Source organism: Haliotis asinina, chromosome 10 (genome assembly GCF_037392515.1).
Source record: "Haliotis asinina isolate JCU_RB_2024 chromosome 10, JCU_Hal_asi_v2, whole genome shotgun sequence".
Lineage (NCBI taxonomy): Eukaryota > Metazoa > Mollusca > Gastropoda > Lepetellida > Haliotidae > Haliotis > Haliotis asinina.
The window spans coordinates 32,707,100-32,725,582 of NC_090289.1; the positions used below are offsets into that span (position 1 = coordinate 32,707,100).

The 18,483-nt window shown below is 40.2% G+C and overlaps 1 protein-coding gene across 1 annotated transcript in view; it reads right to left on the reverse strand.

The window, feature by feature from the left end:
• Positions 1-1,324: 1,324 nt before the first annotated feature.
• The window catches only part of LOC137298866 (protein timeless homolog), a 52,585-nt gene continuing 35,426 nt past the window's right edge, over positions 1,325-18,483 (reverse strand). Inside the window, exons 20-33 of the mRNA XM_067831206.1 lie at positions 18,341-18,400; positions 16,802-16,865; positions 14,964-15,171; positions 13,196-13,335; positions 11,220-11,308; positions 10,546-10,675; positions 10,028-10,107; positions 9,680-9,877; positions 8,596-8,805; positions 8,057-8,175; positions 5,911-6,215; positions 4,597-4,773; positions 2,630-4,149; positions 1,325-1,528 (exon numbers count right to left, since the gene is read on the reverse strand). Of these exons, the coding sequence (XP_067687307.1) occupies positions 1,407-1,528; positions 2,630-4,149; positions 4,597-4,773; positions 5,911-6,215; positions 8,057-8,175; positions 8,596-8,805; positions 9,680-9,877; positions 10,028-10,107; positions 10,546-10,675; positions 11,220-11,308; positions 13,196-13,335; positions 14,964-15,171; positions 16,802-16,865; positions 18,341-18,400 (3,422 nt within the window). The 3' untranslated portion in view covers positions 1,325-1,406. The remainder of the gene's footprint in view (positions 1,529-2,629; positions 4,150-4,596; positions 4,774-5,910; positions 6,216-8,056; positions 8,176-8,595; positions 8,806-9,679; positions 9,878-10,027; positions 10,108-10,545; positions 10,676-11,219; positions 11,309-13,195; positions 13,336-14,963; positions 15,172-16,801; positions 16,866-18,340; positions 18,401-18,483) is intronic.

The following is an 18,483-nucleotide window of genomic DNA, read 5'->3' on the forward strand; positions in this document are numbered from 1 at the left end:
TGTGACAAGTAACCACTGTGGGAAGAGAATGCAGAAGGCGAGGTTTTCGGATATTTGGGATCTGGGCATGTAGGGTCTCACTGAAGAAACATGTTATGAGTTTCAGACAATGCTTTGTGTCCTCTTTGGCACTTTGAAAACTCTAAAATACAACTTGAGTTTAAAATATAGATGTTTCACTCCAAAACTCAAATTTGTCTTCCATACACAAACAGCATGCAACTTCCAACTACTATACAGTAGTAATATGATCTTCAAATATATTCTGTATGTTTATACATTCCAAGAGAAAGTTCCGCCTTGTGAAGTGAACTCAGGCATGAGTAATGCTGTTTCATACAACTTTCAGCAAAATCCCATTGATTTCACGACTGCCTGTCAATAATCAAGCCAGTCAGTTTGTGTCAGAAACGGCATCAAGTCAGGCATATGACACAGCTTGTGTCAGAAACAGATTCAAGCCAGACACATGACATAGCATCAAGCCAGGCACATGAAATTGCTTGTGTGAGACAGCATCAAGCCAGATACATGACACAGCTGGGAGTTGGACACACCAGATACACGAAACAGCTGTGAATCGGACACAGGCTGGACAAGCAAATGAGTTTAACTTTAAGTGTAGAGCTAAGTCACATCACCTTTTTCTGTGCACTGGATAGTCACTGACCTTTATCTGAGGCGTGGTGGTAGCACAGTGGTTAAAGAATACGCTTGTCCTGGCATGGGTATAATGTGTGAAGCACATAACTGGTCTCCCATACTGTGGTATTACTGGAATATTGCTAAAACCTCACTCACTCCCTTAAATTCTCCGTACACAATTACAAGTCTGTACAGAAACAGTTTGAACCCCCAGACATACAACTGTGTTGCAGTCTAAGGCAAGGGGTTGTTTACATAACATAATGCTGTACACTGTATATTCAGTGTCAATGACCTTCTCCTAAGTCCTCTGAATACAGTTCTTAGTCTGAACAGAAACAGCTCGAGACTAGACAAACAACATCCCTGCACTCTAAGGAAAGTGGTAAGTCACATCACATAGTTCTGTACACATCATGACCTTCTAAACTCTCCATACAAACCATACAGTTCCAAGCTTGACACACTGGTCAAGTGGTCCCTGGCTAGTAAAACTTCATTAGGACCACTAAATGATAATTTTTGCAATGGTCCTGGTGGTCAGCGAATTTTGTATTGATAGTTAAGCAAATCTACAAATGATATTTTGGACCAGTGAAGTACAGACAGGACCACTAATCATTGTCCATTCACTGGTCCTGTCGACTAGTGTGAAATTTTGAAAGATTTCTTTCCCTGTTGACACTGATGCAGCGGAAAGTAGACAACCTTCTGAGCTGCTTTCTTATGTAGAGCTCGATTACACAATTCTGTATACTGGATCAATCCTCATCACTGTCGATGACCTGCTTCTTCTTGAGGACTCTCCGTAGTGGAACATGATCATCTACATCAGAGTCCGACTCCCCACCTGGTTGAGTCAACAGTGTAGCTGGGAACGTATCTGTCAACAACATAACACCACATACAACAATTTTCAAAAAATATTTTCACTCTGACTACTACAAAACTATGTCTGGGAGCTGAGATAATAATACTTGACTAGTAAAATGTCCTAGTAGATCACAGGACATACATTTGAAAGGAATGTTTTCACTGTGATAAATATTTGCGTCAATCTGTCAAATATATGATTGGTTAAATATTCTTCCATTTTCTTGCTGAAACTTTGTTAAAAATTCAGCCTGTTCCTACAAAATCTGTGCATATGAATATATCTCCCTCATACACACTAAAAAATGGCTGCAAATAAACGATAACTTTTAACCTATCACCTTTGGTCTAGAGACCAAACATATGTAAGGATTGCACAAACGCACCCTGCTTCACAGCACACAGAGAAGCATGCTTTTTCAGGTGCAGTCACACCACATGCTCTTGACCATGTGGACACTGTCGAATCGGTCAGTGTGTGTAGAGGTTTGGTCGAGTTAGGTGGCTGTTCGTCATGATTTGTACTATTAGCTTGTCTAGGAAGGATGTAGCTAGATAGTTAAAAAGAATTTCATAGTTCCTCTAAATAGAAGTAGCATATAGCTAGCTGTAACAGAGCAGCAATTTGACAATACTAATAGATAGCACAGATAATAGAATTTAAAGGTTTCACCATAAGTTTCTTATTCCATTATAAGAGATTCACGTTTAGTTCCCCATGTTTCATATTTGGATTATTTCATATATTTGTAGCCATAAGAGGCACGTTTAGTTCCCCAAGCAGTGACACATAATTTTTCAATTCCACTGAGCAAAAACCTTTATTTTCTATACACAGTGACTTCTAAAAAATGCAATGTCAATCACTTAATTAACAGACAATCACTTAAGTAACAGACAGATGGGTGTCTTTTGCAGGAAGACAATGATAGTGTTAGAGAGACTGACTACACAACACCCTGTTCCTGGGTTTGACCTAATTCATATTTTGGTAAATGGAAGCAAATGAAGAAAAAATGATTCTTGCTTTGCCAATCATCTGATGATGAGGCTAATAATCATGCCTAATTTCCACCTGCAAATATCCAAGCTAATGTTGATGGTAACTCACCTGTGGCCTTAGATCCTGTGTCTTTTTTCGTGTTGATGAGAGGTTCGTCATCACTGCTGTCGTCATCTGAGTTGAACAGCTTCCTGGGGTCCTGTGTAACTTCCTGTGTGGACTCTTGTGTTGAATCCTGGGTTGGCGTCACTGCCAGCTGGAGGGGTGACATCATCTCCGTATCGGAGTCCATCACACGCTGGCGTTTCTCGGGATTCTTCACAGATGCGAGCACCTCATCGTCACTGCTAGAGTCCGGTGAGTGTTGTCTCTTCACTTGGGATGGTTTAGCTTTGAGTAACGCTAACACAGGCTCATCTTCAGAGCTGGAGGTATCACCCTTGGAGGCTTGGAACTTCCCAAGTGGTTCATCTTCACTGTCACTGACAGCTTTCTTCTTTTGCTTTGATTTTGCGGTCTTTCTCTTCCCGTCTGATTCTGGCAACAAACCTTTTGTACTCTTACCCTTGTGGCCCTTAGCTGTCTTCAGTGTCTTTCTAGATTCCTTGGAGGAGCCATCTGTTTCATTCTTCTTTCCTGGTTTCTTGGCAGATTTTTTCTTTGCACTTTTGGACAAATCTGATATACTGTCTGAATCCACTAGCTTCTTTCGAGCTGAGGTCTTCTTCTCTACTGCTGAAAGAACTTTATTATCAGAGTCAGTTGTCTGTTTTCTTTGTTTTCTTCCTGACTGTTTTGAGGACTTTTTCTGGACACTTCCTGGCTTGACTGACGAGGCTATGGATTCATCATCCACTGAAAGAATCTTGCGATTCCTCGAGGCATGCTTTGGGGTATTTTTTTGTAAGGTTACCAAAGCTTCAGATTCACTGTCTGAGTTTTCGTTATCATCATTTAAGTTTATTTTTTTACTTTTCTTCATTTTTTTCTTCCCCTTTTTCTGTGAGGTTGTAGAAGAAGCTTCCGAGTCATCTCCAGACTTGTCATCATCTGAGTTTAATTTTCTGTTCTTCTTTGTTCTGTGTTTGCTCCCTGGCGTTTGGCTGATAGCTGAAGAAGCTTCCAAGTCATCATCAAACCCATTTGCCTGAATCCTACTGCCCGTCTGTAAGGGCACTATTGAGGAAGCCACAGATGCAGCATCACTGTCTGAGTCATCCGACCTGACTGTCTGCTTTTCTTTCATGTCTGCCAAGGAGGTAGCAGGCGCCTCGTCATCAACAGTGACCCGAGATGAATTCAAGGAACGATTGGCCAGGTGAGATGATATCTGGCTGGCAATGGAGGCTGATGGAATATCATCACCAGAGTCATCTGTCTGCACTCGATCACCTCTCACGGGGTCACAGTGTTCCACAGTGTCCATGCCTTCATCATCACTGCTGTCTGAGTTGAAGAGTTTGTTCTGCTTCTCTGGAGAAGTCCTGGACTGCTGTGAAACCGGTTGAGAGTCTTCTTCACTGTCGGAGTCAAACAATTTCGGGCGTTTTGCAGAGGGTTGGCCTGAATCATTTTTAGCATCCGAGAAGTCATTTTCACTGCCAGCAATTATCAATCGGTTGTCGTCACTGGAAGCAAGAGTAAGGTTGTTTAATGGTCAAGACAATGATAATACGTTCTGCCTTTGGGCAGCAACTCAACTAGAAAATATTACATGCAGATATGTAAATACTTAAAATAATGAAAACAATTAAGTGATTGCTCAGATCAAATTAAGAAATATCTTAAGGAAATACTGCTGAACACACAATTCAGTGTTTGTTTGGTTGTAGTCGAAAGCCGCAATTATAATCCAGCTATATGATAATCTAGTGATCAACAGCATGAGCATTGGTCTGCACAAATGGGATACGATGACATATATCACTCAAGTCATCCTCTTTGATGCATTCTTGGACAAAAATTCTACCCTGAATCTTCAAGATTTAATACACAAGAGGATTATAGAAGATGTTGCAAAAATGCTGTCTACAAAAATGGCGTTAATATTTATCCACATTATTTGGGAGCAATACCTGTCACTATCTGACTGAACCACTTTCTTGATCCTTGGTTTCTTCTTTGTTAGAGTTGTCTCCCTTGCTCCAGATGTCTGTTGAATGTTTTCATCCAGCATGTTAGCATCATTATGGTCCGCTCCAATGTTTTCATTCTCTGACTCCTCAGAATCTGAGCTGTTATTGGTCTCTTTTCTGGAAATAATGTGAAGTGTGAGCAGTTTTATTATGTTCTGTGAGACTGGTAAATTGAGAGTGAATTTGGGAATGATTGAGCGAGTCAGATAAGTGTCTGTGTTTGGACCAGAATATAAGACAAGTAAGTGTGTGAGAAGAAATGGGATCCATCATTCAGGGATCCACCACCATTCAGTGATCCATCACCAACTAACCACTGATCCACCATCAACTAGTCAACCACCAGTCACTGATCCATCACCCACCTGTCCTCCACCATTCAGTGATTCACTACCAGTCACTGATTCATCACCCACCTGTCCTCCACCATTCAGTGATCCACTACCAGTCACTGATCCATCACCCACCTGTCCTCCACCATTCAGTGATCCACTACCAGTCACTGATCCATCACCCACCTGTCCTCCACCATTCAGTGATTCACTACCAGTCACTGATTCATCACCCACCTGTCCTCCACCATTCAGTGATCCACTACCAGTCACTGATCCATCACCCACCTGTCCTCCACCATTCAGTGATCCACTACCAGTCACTGATCCATCACCCACCTGTCCTCCACCAGTCAACAAACATTTAGTGATCCACTACCAGTCACTGATCCATCACCCACCTGTCCTCCACCATTCAGTGATCCACTACCAGTCACTGATCCATCACCCACCTGTCCTCCACCATTCAGTGATCCACTACCAGTCACTGATCCACCACCCACCAGTCGTCCACCAGTCCACAAACATTCAGTGGTCGACCACTAGTCACTGATCCACATCCCATTAGTCCACCACCAGTCGCTGATCCTCAACCACCCACTAGTCTACAACCACTCACTGGTTCACCACAACCCAACCACGGATTCACCATGACCACTCACTGATCCCTCTGATCCACCACCGCCACCCACCAACTGATCTGCCACCACCCTACAACTGAGCCACCACTGTCCACTGATCCATCAGCACCTCCTACCTTCTGATCCACCCTCACCACCCACCAACTGATCTGCCACCACTGTCCACTGATCCAGAAGCTACCAACCTGCTGAAGCACTCATTGCTCCACAACATCCTACAACTGATCTGCCACTCACTCACTGATCCATCATCACCTGTTGATCCACCATAGCTGACTCACCTCTTCCTCTTCTTGCCATCCTTTCTCTGCTTGGCCAGAGCCTTCAGAGCTTGCATCCTGTCACATGCCTTCTTCTTTTCCTCCTTTCTCTTCTGCATCTTCTCCTTTTGTTGTTCTGCCTTGTCCTTCTTTTGTGAAGCCGACACAGGTTTTGTCTTGCGCTGTTTTTTCGCCTTCTTCTCTTTCTGAACTGGTTTTATTTTATCAGCAGCCAAAGGCTCCCCATTTTCATCAAGCTCCAGACCATTGACAATGTTGTTGAGATCTGATGGTGACAAATGGGCAGGAATACGCCAGAAAGCCTCCTGTTGAACATAGGAGAACATTGTTGTTTGTTTTCGCAGTAGTACAAATACACTCTATCAATGGTCTGACCGCCCATTACAATTACGTACTTCTTAGAATCTATATTATTTAACTGGGACGTATTCTGTTGACAAAGACCTATCCTAAACTGGAATCCCCTACAGCATATGAACATAGAGGGGAACAGATATCATATCATTACATAGTACTTTGCAAGGGTCTCACAGTCCCGTAAACCCTTTTCAAAACAATGTGTGATGAATTTATTACCCTTAAGATCCCTTAAGATCTTTGAAGAAAAAAGATTCAGTCTTCAACAGAGTGAGGCGAAAAACACTTTGCCTTGACAAAAGGATCCACCACTATTTCAAATTATTTTGCCCTTAGTCACTATTAAGTTCCGTACCTAACTATTTACACAATATTAATCTTTCAAAAGTTATAATCCTGCCTGGTTGGCATTTGACGTGCCAATCGGATCAACTGTTTCCTGTCACTTCACATACGGTGATTGCTCCTGTTGTTTCGTAGATGCCACGCAAGCAACAGGGGGCCCAATTGCTATCGTTTTGTTGTTTGCACAAGCACTTTCAAGAAGTGAGTGATTATTGGTGTAGGGGCATTCATTTATAAGATGTCATTATATCCGCCAGGTGAGAGCCACGATGTGATACCTCTAAGTTTCCCTTCACCCTTATATATTTTCATTTTCGCGTTATCGGAAAATTATTACTATAGATTTCTCAAATAATATCTATCTTTTCCCCAATTTCAGTGGCTTTCTGCTTGGCTTACAACTGGGGCAATTACTTCCTTTTTCGAAACTCAGTACAAATAACGTGAGGCGGTGATTCGTTTGATGGTGGGTATTGTTTGAAAGCTCTGAACATCAACCTTGCCATGAGTATTTTCCGATTTGCAAGAAGCAATCTTATTGGATAAAAACTAGTTTCTAATGATGCTTATTTGCCAGTCTGCTTTAAGGAACGTGAATGGTCAAAAACAAAAACATGTGACCTATGGCAGCCCTTCAGATAAAAGCAATGGATAATGTCTTGTAAACTTATAGATTCAGACAAAAGTTTTGAGTAAAATCATGCTATTCTGAACATGCTAGATAAAATACCACCACCCACATATACATTATGGACCTTAGTGCATGCATCATGCTAGGTTATGACCTTGGACAAAAATGCTTTATGCACATTTTTTATCATTAAACATCGTGTCCAAGCGTCAAATTTGAGGCGACGAAAGTCAAGATGTCACATGAAGTAAAGCACACAATCGCTCAAAAAAGATGGACGTAGTAAGTTATAATGTTCCTTTGACAACTTTTACGAGAACTGTTGTATTCTTCAGCTTACTCACATTGATTAATTATCTCCCTGAAACATTGTTACTTTGCTCTTTCACAACTTGATGACATGGGCCCATTGATGAAGCACATGTACGAGATTTTTACCAATAAAATAGGGAATAATAGTTTATAATTCTAATTCTGTTGGGTTTAACGTATTATTGTGGATACAGAACAGAAAACAAACAGGGATTTTTAGAATAATGGTCAGTATAACCTTTATTAGATATTATTCTCACTTTCCACACTTACGTTTTACATCCAAGACAGTAACTGCGAGATGTCTTCTGGTGTGGATTGACCGGGACCATACTTACGTTTTACATCTAAGACTGTAACTGGCAGATGTCTCATGCAGGGGATCGGCTTATGCACGAGACATACCAATTTGACACTGATTGTGGGGGTCAAGTTAGAGGGTCGGCTTAACTATGGGGTCGGCTTATACACAGTAATATATGGTAGGTGACTGCTTCTCACCTGTTCATTAGCAGGGGGAGATATCCCAATAAGCTGGAGGAAGTCCAGGAACATCTTGTCCTCCATTGCTGTCTCATTATCCTCCGTCAGAGGTACAATCGGGACAGCCACTCTATGGTCTGAAAAAACAGGTCCAGGAGCTAGGCGATATCACTAATTCTTATCAATTTACACAACATACAGCTGAAAAAATTGATGACTTTACTAAACATTATCATAACCTCTGACATTCATACAGTTTGGCCGTCACAATTTCAGGCTCAATATGAAATGAACTTCGACAAAGTGAAAGTAAATTCTTCATTTTCAAAAACAGGGCAAGATGTCAGCCTACATCATAAGAAAACAAAAAACAACACCTCCTAATATACTGTTGTATCAATTTGATGTGATGCATGACTTATTGATAAAACATTTGTATCAAGTCACATAGTGATAAGATGCAGAGGAAGAGCTGAAGATCAAACACATACGAAGATCTATAAAGATGCTAACAGATGTCAATGGTAAGGTCAGCCATTCTCTCCACAAATCCCTACCATCCTTCTCCCTGTCCTCAGCTGTTCTCCTGAGTCCCCTCTGTATCCAGGCAATCTGATCTTTGTAGCCACTCTGCACAACTGACTTCAGACGCTGTTCCACTGACTGAGTTTCCTCCCCTCCACCTGCTGTGCTTTCCTGATCTGTTTCCTCCTCACTGGAGCTCTCATCGACTGAACATTCGAACCTCTCATGCCCTTCTTCTAAACCTGAATGCACACAGCAAAATCTATGCGTGATGGACTGAGTGAATTAATTAATAAAGACAAAATTTACAAGCAAAAACTGAGCATGGTCTTATGTCACAATTCGTAATATTACAGCACTATCACAGCATGAGAGACAATAAATAGGCTTCACTTACTATACCCAGAGATGCCAACCCTGAATCAAATGAAAGCAGAGTTATGCCTTGCCCAAAGAAATTCTCGAACACTGAAGGTGCGAGTTGGGGGTGAGTGTGAGAGCGGGGTCAGGACCATTTTGACGGTGGGGGGCCTACCCTACAAAAATAGATTTAGTCTGCTGGAAATATGCACAATTTCTGGGCATACTTAACCATATAATACTTCACTCATATGAACATATTCAAACGGCTATTAACTAAAATTCTTTCAAATATTCTAAATTTATAAACATATTTATATTTTCAGAGTTTTTCATAGACAAATCAGAGAGTAGATTTTGTGTTTGAAAATCGGAGTGGTTGGCATCTCTGTATACCCATGATCTACTGGACAGAAATTTGCAAAAACACTGACGATAAGTTGAGGGCCAAACTGAAATTACACAAATAATTTTGCATGAAAATGGATGAGACCATAAGACTCAGCTTTAATGAATCAAAATCAAAGTAAATAAGGTCAAAGTTTAACTACACTATATATGGTCTGTCTGCTCAGCACACGTACCACATTCACGACATTGGGTCTTCTGAAGTGTCCGCTTTATTCGTCGAGGTAGAGAAGATTTACAAAGAACACAGCCAGAACACAAGCCATGATGTGATCCTTATTTACTTTTAGTCAGGCTAGCTGAGAGGTTGCTATTTCATTATGGATTCTAAACATATTTCATCCATACCTTCATCAAGCTCGACATCACTGCTGAATCCTCGCCTCACATCGTCCTCGCTGTCTGACTCTGCCTTGTCAGATTTGCGCTTTCGTTTCTTGTACAACTCCTTACGATCATTCACCAAACTCAGATTTATCAGTTTCTCTATGACCTTGGCCTTTGACCTCTTGTTGGTCAGGTTAGACAAAATGTTTCCAAGAGGATCTGTGAAAATGAACAAAGTATATATTCCTGTGGACATGACAAGCAAAGATACAGCTTTTTGAAAACGTACAGACATGCAACTTGATATATTGGGTTTCTTAAAAAACGTCAACAAAATTATAATATTCTTTAAAACAGAAAATAACCCACCACTGGAGTCCTTGAATTGATGGTAGAGGTCAGTCAGTTGTAGTTCCTCTTCTTCCCGCCAGGGGCCACTGCGACTCATACTGACAGCAACAACAAAAAAAAAAAAAAAAAAAAAAAAACCCAATCAAAACTAGTTAGTAAATAGCAAGATGGCAAGATCACATTTCATGTATGTTTGTAAAACATCCATTTCCTTCGGGCCGGAGGGTAGCTAAACGGTAGGTCTCCAGCACAGATTAATCTTAACAAATACAGGTACTGTATAGGTGTTTTGCCAGGTAAAAGATGTGACTTCCCATAAAGGAATGCAGCTTCCAAGGCCTTATGTATGTCCCCTGGACTTCTATGCATCAACCCCCAGGACTGGTGTGTGTATAGTGAGCCAAAGTGCATATCTTCTTGAAAAAGATTTGCGTTTCAGTGGGCTTGATGTGTGTTTTCCCCCATAACAGTTCGGTGTCTCCCATGGACGATGTATCTCCACCCTCAAGACAAATCACGATGTACATGAGGCTCACCCTGAAGGTTTCTTCTTCAACTCCTTGGCGCTGCCAATCAAACCCTGTTTCTTCAGTTCACGGATGACCTGTCCTCGAGTCTTGCTGGGGTCAGTGAGACGTTCCATGATGAGGTCAACTGTATCTTTTTCTTAAAAGATAATGTTAATAAAACTAAGAAACTGTTTTATTGTGAATAACATCGCATTTTGCAGTGCATGCTTGCTCCTTTATCAGGGAAACTTTCTTAAATTTCATTATTTCAAACACAAAATGCCACATCCTGTTTAATTGGGACTGTTGTCAGTGTTATGCTAGACGCAAGCCACTTCTGCATAGAAGAATTACTCATTAATATCTCACGTCACTGGACGTCCTGGTCCAGAGTTGAATATTTGAAAAACAACCACATAACTGAACACAGCTGAGTGCAGTGGCAAAATGCAATTAAAAACATTTACTTGAACAAAAAACATTTACTTGAACATATATACATAAACATTTAAACCAATACTCTCAAAACTTAACATCAATAAAGTTTAGAATGTATTCATAATAATATTGTATCATCTTAGAAAAAGGGTCAGCGCATCAGTGCATCATGGCATCCGTAATAACTGGTTTGCAGATCTTCAGCTATATTTCTTATCCAGAAACACAAAGAAAGCATCCTCTGTTCCTCTGTAGGATCTTACCCGGGTGTTCGGCATCACAGAATTCATCGTAGAGTCGCAACAGCTCCTGTTCCAGCTCTTCGGACCACTGCACCTTGCCCTTTGATGAGCTGCAACACAGTCGGCCCTGACATGTCAGCAATGTGGATGAAGACACAAAACTGTCCTGATACACCGAGACATTTCTCATCTCCCTTTAGAAATGTGCATCTATGCCTTCAACCCATGAAGGCCCAGATAAAAATTGGTCGATTGCTAGCCCTAGCAAATAGGATCCGTGAAGGTCTACATTAGAATTGGTCGATTGCCAGCCCAAACAAACAGGATCCATAAAGGTCAGGACTAGAATTGGTCGATAGGTAGCCCTAACAAACAGGATCCGTGAAGGTCAAGACTAGAATTGGGTGATAGCTAACCCTAACAAACAGGACCCGTGAAGGTCAGGACTAGAATTGGTTGACAGCTAGCCCTAACAAACAGGATCTGTGAAGGTCAGGACTAGAATTGGTTGACAGCTAGCCCTAACAAACAGGATCCATGAAGGTCCAGATTAGAATTGGCTGAAAGTTCATCCTAACAAACAGGATCTGTGAAGGTCCGGATTAGAATTGGTCGATAGCTAGCCCTAACAAACAGGATCTGTGAAGGTCCGGATTAGAATTGGTCGGCAGCAAGCTCAAACAAGCAGCACCTGTGAAGATCCTGGTTAGAATGGGTCTTCAGTAACTCATACTTGTCGTAAGAGGTGATCAGGTGGTAAGGCTTGTTGACTTGGTTCACACGTCATCATATCCCAGTTGTGTAGATTGATACTCACACTGTTATCACTGGATTGTTTGGTGCAGACTAGATTGTTTACAGACCACTGCCATATAGCTGAAATCTTGTGGAACTATCCAACCAACCACTGAAAGTGCTTTTGTACTGATTCAAAAGCTGCAAGATCTATCATGTACACTTACCTCTGGAAATATAGAAAGGCCATGCTAGTGCAACAGGTTTAACAAGTCAAACACAGAGAGAACATGAATTCTCTCAAAGGGAGACAACTTTGGCAGGAATAGGGCATGCATATCTTAAGTAAAAAGTCTGAAGGTCAGAGTTCAAACTTTAAAAAAAACAAAAAAAAACAACACACCCATGGGTTTCCAATTAGTTTTCCATTTTCTACTCCCCAGCAATGTAAATGCTATCTGCCCATGAGTGAAAGGACTGTAACGGGTATGAGTGCCTTTCAAGAGCAGGACTAAGGTATATAAGCTTGGAACATGCTACTGGAATAAACATGTGACTTACAGTAAATGTGTCCAGCTATCTCTACATATTTTGAAAACAAAAGACACACTCACAGATGCAACACTTTATACTGGTCACTTTCATAGCTCACAGTGAATGACTAACCAATCACTGGTGTCCATGAAATTTAACTCCTTTTGCTCTTTTTTTTTTTCTCAACCTGGTCTATTATTCCTAAGGAGAATTGGATTCTCTTTCTTAAAATACAATTTCATAAAAATTAAAAATTTTCCAGACTCTTGCCAATATAGATTAGCTATACAGCATGTGATATATACCATACTGAACGGCAAAAGAAACGCAACTCTATCTCTCTCGGTCAAGTTTTTAAACAGAAGACATAAACATGAACACATAATTTTATGAGATTTCATTTTATTTCAAACTTGCAATTCTTTGGCCGTTCTGTTTATGCCAACACTGTGTCATTCTCACCTGACAGTGCCCTAACCCTGACTAATCTTCATTCTCACCTGACAGTGCCATAACCCTGACTAATCTCCATTCTCACCTGACGGTGCCGTAACCCTGACTAATCTCAATTCTCAGATGACAGTGCCCTAACCCTGATAAATCTCCATTCTCACCTGATGGTGCCATAACCCTGATAAATCTCCATTCTCACCTAACAGTGCTGTAACCCTGACAAATCTCCATTCTCACCTGACAGTGCTGTAACCCTGACAAATCTCCATTCTCACCTGACAGTGCCGTAACCCTGACAAATCTCCATGGCTTCCTTGCTTCCCTTCCAGAACAACATCTCCATGAATACCTTCTTGTTCTGTTCTGCAGTCTCAACAAACCGCCGGACAACGTGGGTAGCAAACTTGACCATCTCCTGGGGACAGTGAAAAACACAGATGTGGACTTCTGACTGCTGATATCTTTCAATACTAAATCTGTCAACTGAATTAAGAACATCGACCTTGAGAAAATATAAATCCTTGAAAATACTGACCACTGAAACACATGTATATTTTTAGACAAGAAGAGAAACAATATCAGTACATGACATAGATAAGAATGGTCACAGGCCAAGATGCCTTTTCACTAAAAAAAAAGAGCTAAAGCCATGCCACACTTCATCATCACTAAAACTGGATTTCCGTAACTCCTTGTTGAAATCATGATCGTATTAAATCAAGAAGTCTGTATGCTATACCTGGGATATTTTTACGAAACATTTGTTTGAAATGTTCACAGCAACCTTCATAGCAGACACAATCAAGACAAGTTGTGAAGTTCGTTACTTTGAATCAGTCTTATTGATTCCAAAATGTCATGAAATGTGAATGTTCCATAATTTGACCTGTAGTGACCTTGACCTTATACACAGGTAATCAGTCATTATTATCTTGGCTTGAAACAAAATATCAAAGGACTTCAGTGAAATTATCATAATTCATGGTCACAAATAGAGTTGTCTAAAACCTGTCTAGAAAGAAACAAACCCATCCACTTGTCTTGCCAACAGGTTGACTATTCTTTCGAAAAGTGGTTGATTAGTGTTCAAAATAATGGGGAATCCTGGAGGCTCCTATATAGTACGATAGTACTCAGTGTTCACGATGGTGTTTCAAAGTAACAGGACATTGGGTCCTGTAAGTCTGTCTGACCCACTGAAAATTCACAGGACCCACAGAATAATGTTAAACAAACATTTCAGATTTAACATTTCTTATAATTGGCACTGAAATTATTAACATTATATGGTGCAATTAGGAGTCTAAGCTACCTGGGATAGAAAAAAATTAGGAATTTTCCCAACAAATTAGGGATCCCTATGAATTGTTGCACTCAAGGAAGGAAACTTTTATATGCCATTACACATAGAGATCCTTATACACCTGAAACCAGTTTGGAGCAATTGGCAGAGTTTGTGAATGTTAAGTGAATGAATGAGTGAGTTTAGTTTTACGCCACACCCAGCAATATTCCAGCTATATGGCGGTGGTCTGTAAATAATCAAGCTTGGACCTGACGTTCCAGTGATCAACAGCATGAACATTGATCTGCAAAACTGGGAACTACCCCGGATCTTCACTGGTTGTTAAAAGAATGAAATAAATAATACAAGGAATTTATCAGGAAGCCTACTCCACTTCCGGTTTACTATCCTCCTGTAAACAAATTAGAGAACTTCTGTAAATACAGTGTTGTATTTATTCAGTGATAATTTTTATGGTCAAAGATGATGCTAGATCCTAGTAAGACTATATCTTTGTTATATATTGGACAAAAAAAAAGAAAAAAAAAAGAAGGAATGAATTTGCCTTTGTTGGGATGGTGCAATCAACATGCATTTTTCGGGATGATTCTGATAAAGTCAGGAGGGCTGGCATCGCTGATGTAACATCATATTATTAATAACAATCATGTCATAATATACATCACATAAAAGTTTAACAGTAGGCATACAGTTTGTCCCCAGGTATTCAAGAGGTGACATGGACACAACAACCATACCCGAAAACGTGAAAGCTTGGCATACGGTCCCAGGAGAACTTTCTGGAAGACGCGGAACATAGATGCCTGGAAGACCATGGCTGTGTAGCCAAGGTCAAAGGCGACCCGGTGGAGCATCTTGATGATACAGTGGTTAGTATGGTCTGAGTTCTTCTCAAAGTCAGCTAGCAGGATTCCATATGCCTTTAGTATATCTGGCTTGCTGAACCTGAGCAGATAGAATCACAGAGTTATCCATAAGGTATATTAACAAGTATAGGGCCAGACCAATTTTTTTTCTTGCTTTATGGATTTTTTTGTCCTCCAAAAGCCAACAGGCAGGAGGGATAATATGTTACAAGTTGTTCACTGGACATGAAGGGGCCATGGGTTCATGCACCCTCAAGGGTGCATGAGCCCATGGCCCCCAAGGGACCAGTGAACAACGTATATATCTTACCAAACACCTGAATTTTAATTTTGAACTGTTTGAAGCACTTTTGTTGAATGCGAGGCAAATCACCATTTTGCAGATGACACAAGGTAAACAGATTTAGAGTTATCTCCCTTCCATCAATTTTCAATCGCAAAACATCGGTAATTTCCATGCTTTATGCGTGATTCAATGTTATTCGAGACAAAGAATTCCCAGCGTACATTGAAAATAATACATCGCCTGTAAGTGGGGTACATTGAAAATAAGAGAATAGTGCTTAGCCAATCAGAAAGCGACATGTATGTGTGAGGTAAGATAAATATATACATATATATATATAAACACCAGTCAAAGCAAAACCCCTTGAGTTGTTTAAAGGGATTGCTTTTAAAGATCACACTTGCTGAGGTTTTCGAAGCAAATGTTATTAGATAATTCAGTTTAAAATCTCTGAGAACAGATACAGTGTTTTAGTGTCCAACAAACTGCCTTGCATAGTGAAATTCTTGTCCCCATATGTCTTAACATCAGGGCCCATATTCTCAAAACGTTCATTGCCCTAAAAATTCTTAACTTTGATCGTAGCCAATGTGTTAAGCATGGGCTTAAGAAGTTCGTAGGGCTACGAACGTTTCGAGAATAGCTAGCCTGGATTTTATTTTTTGAACCAAGAAAATTTATTTATATTTTCTTTTTTTGTATATATTTTTTTTAAAAATATGACCGGCAGATTCATGAAACAAGATATAAAATTGGTCTGGCCTAATGGCGTTGAATTTTCCCTCATTAAACAACAATCAATAACGTTAGTTGAATTAGCAAAAGATTTTGGTTCTAGACTTTGATTTAAAGTATAGAACAGGCAGGCCAGTAACCATTAGTCTGCCATTTTGGGATTCACATCTCAGTGGATCCTAGAAAAGCTACGGGGTATCAGTTTAACTGTATCATAGGCTAATTATATATGCAAATAGATAACAAATTCATCTAAAGTTTAGTCTATAGTCCCACCAACCAAAAAACTTGACCATGTGTTTAATAAGCCTATCCGACCACTGCACATTCCATATTAATAATCTGTCATACATTTAACTCGTGGAGATAAGGCCTACCAAACAAAATGTCATGTTTCTGGTTACCTGACCAATCCCTGTTTCTTCTAAAGCTGTATGAATTAAATAAGCTTTCAGATACCATTGTTTTTTCCCCTGGCACAGGTCATTCTTCTAGAGACTATCAACATGGACACAAGCTTGATTAAAACACAAATACACATTGATAAAAGTGTTATTCATTTGTATTTTACTTCTAAAATAAATATAAAAATAAATAAATATAATCCTACCTACCTACCACATCATTTTGTTTTATTTGGCCTTATTACACAACCATGCGAATAAGCTAGCTAGGTAGAAGTACCTACGTTAGAATGAACCCTGTGAAGTCAAACTCCTGTTCCGACGTTGATGTCTCCACTTCTTCTTCCTCTGAAACATTCCCAAAATGCAACATTAACAACCCATCTCTTGCATCCACACCCTCAGTTATCCAGACTTATGTTCCATAGTTACCATGACTATCTCAGTTTAAAACTAACTCCAAAAATGACTGAAAATATGTCCAATTTTTGTGGCATTTCATAATATGGATTATTAAGTTGGTCTGAGTACAACAGGTTGAGTGAGTAAGTGAGTGAGTGAGTGAGTGAGTGAGTGAGTGAGTTGAGTTTTATGTTGCACTCAGCAATATTCTAGGTATATGGCAGTGGTCTGTAAATAATCAAGTCTGGACCAGACAATCCAGTGATCAACAGCATGAGCTTCGATCTGCACAAATGGGAACCAATGACATGTGTCAACCAAGTCAGTGAGCCTGACCACCCGATCCCATTAGTCACCTCTTCCAAGAAGCATAGTCGCCTTTTATGGCAAGTATGTGTTGCTGAATGCCTATTAAACCTTGGACCTTAAAGGGTAAACAACAGGTTGTCAAACAGGACTGAATCTCATGTGATGTTTTTGAAGATGTTCTTCAGAAGACAAGACTAGTATGAATATTTGAGGTATCGAAAAAACTAGCAGTATTCTAGAAGTTGGCAAGTCCAGCATATTACTTCATGGATACAAATATATTGTTTATTGCAAACAAGCTGTTATCAGTGTGTGAAATAGTTGCTACATTTTGCTAGCCAGTTGGGCTAGCTATGCCTGAAAATTAAGAGCCTATAAGATAGCTGACTAACTATATGATCCCAAAAAATAGACGACAATAAAATATTACCAGCCCGACACAGGTTTCATCATTAAGAGGCTAGTATCAGCTCACAATCTTGTATGATTTAAAAGTATAGAACAATTTAAGACTTACATATTTAAAAAATTACCCCATGAAAACTCAGACCAGTGACTGGAGATTTACTGGCCCAAATGGATTTTTACTAGCCACGGGCTGGCAAACCTGTGGCTATTTCACACACATGCAGTTATCCATAAAATTGCTGCAAAGTTTTCAAAAGATTCAAGTCTTTACATACTGCAGGCCAGGGGCTCCCTTCACAAAGCACCCTTTACTAAGGTTAACCTGAACTCCCATTCTTTAACATTGCACTAAGGTTACCTTAGATTTTGGTAACCTTAGTGTAGTGTTAAAGAATGGGAGTTAAGGTTAAACCTAGTAAATGTTGCTTTGAGAAAGGAGCCCCTGGTGAGCCAGCTTAAATGGGGTAGGAATCACTTTGATCTTGCAAAACTGTCAACTGGAGATGATATTGATTATTCTCCTTATTTTGAGATAGTCTTGTTAACCTATTGCAGAGTGGAATGATTCCTACTTTCATTTTCTCAGAGGTCCCTAACCCCCTCCCCTGCTGCAATTTGGATTTACACAATTATGAATCTGATGCCCCATTGGAAATTTTACGAGCCATGGGCCTTTTTGTACACTGTGATGGAGTGTGACATACCTTCCTGCTGGGGTTCCTCCCATTCTTCAGGTATCAGCTGGGTGTTGGGGCGGTCTGGCTCTGCAAAATTTATGTCGTCATCAACACCTGGACAAACTCAACATTATTTTATGTCTTCTGCTTATAAATCTACAGCAGCCATG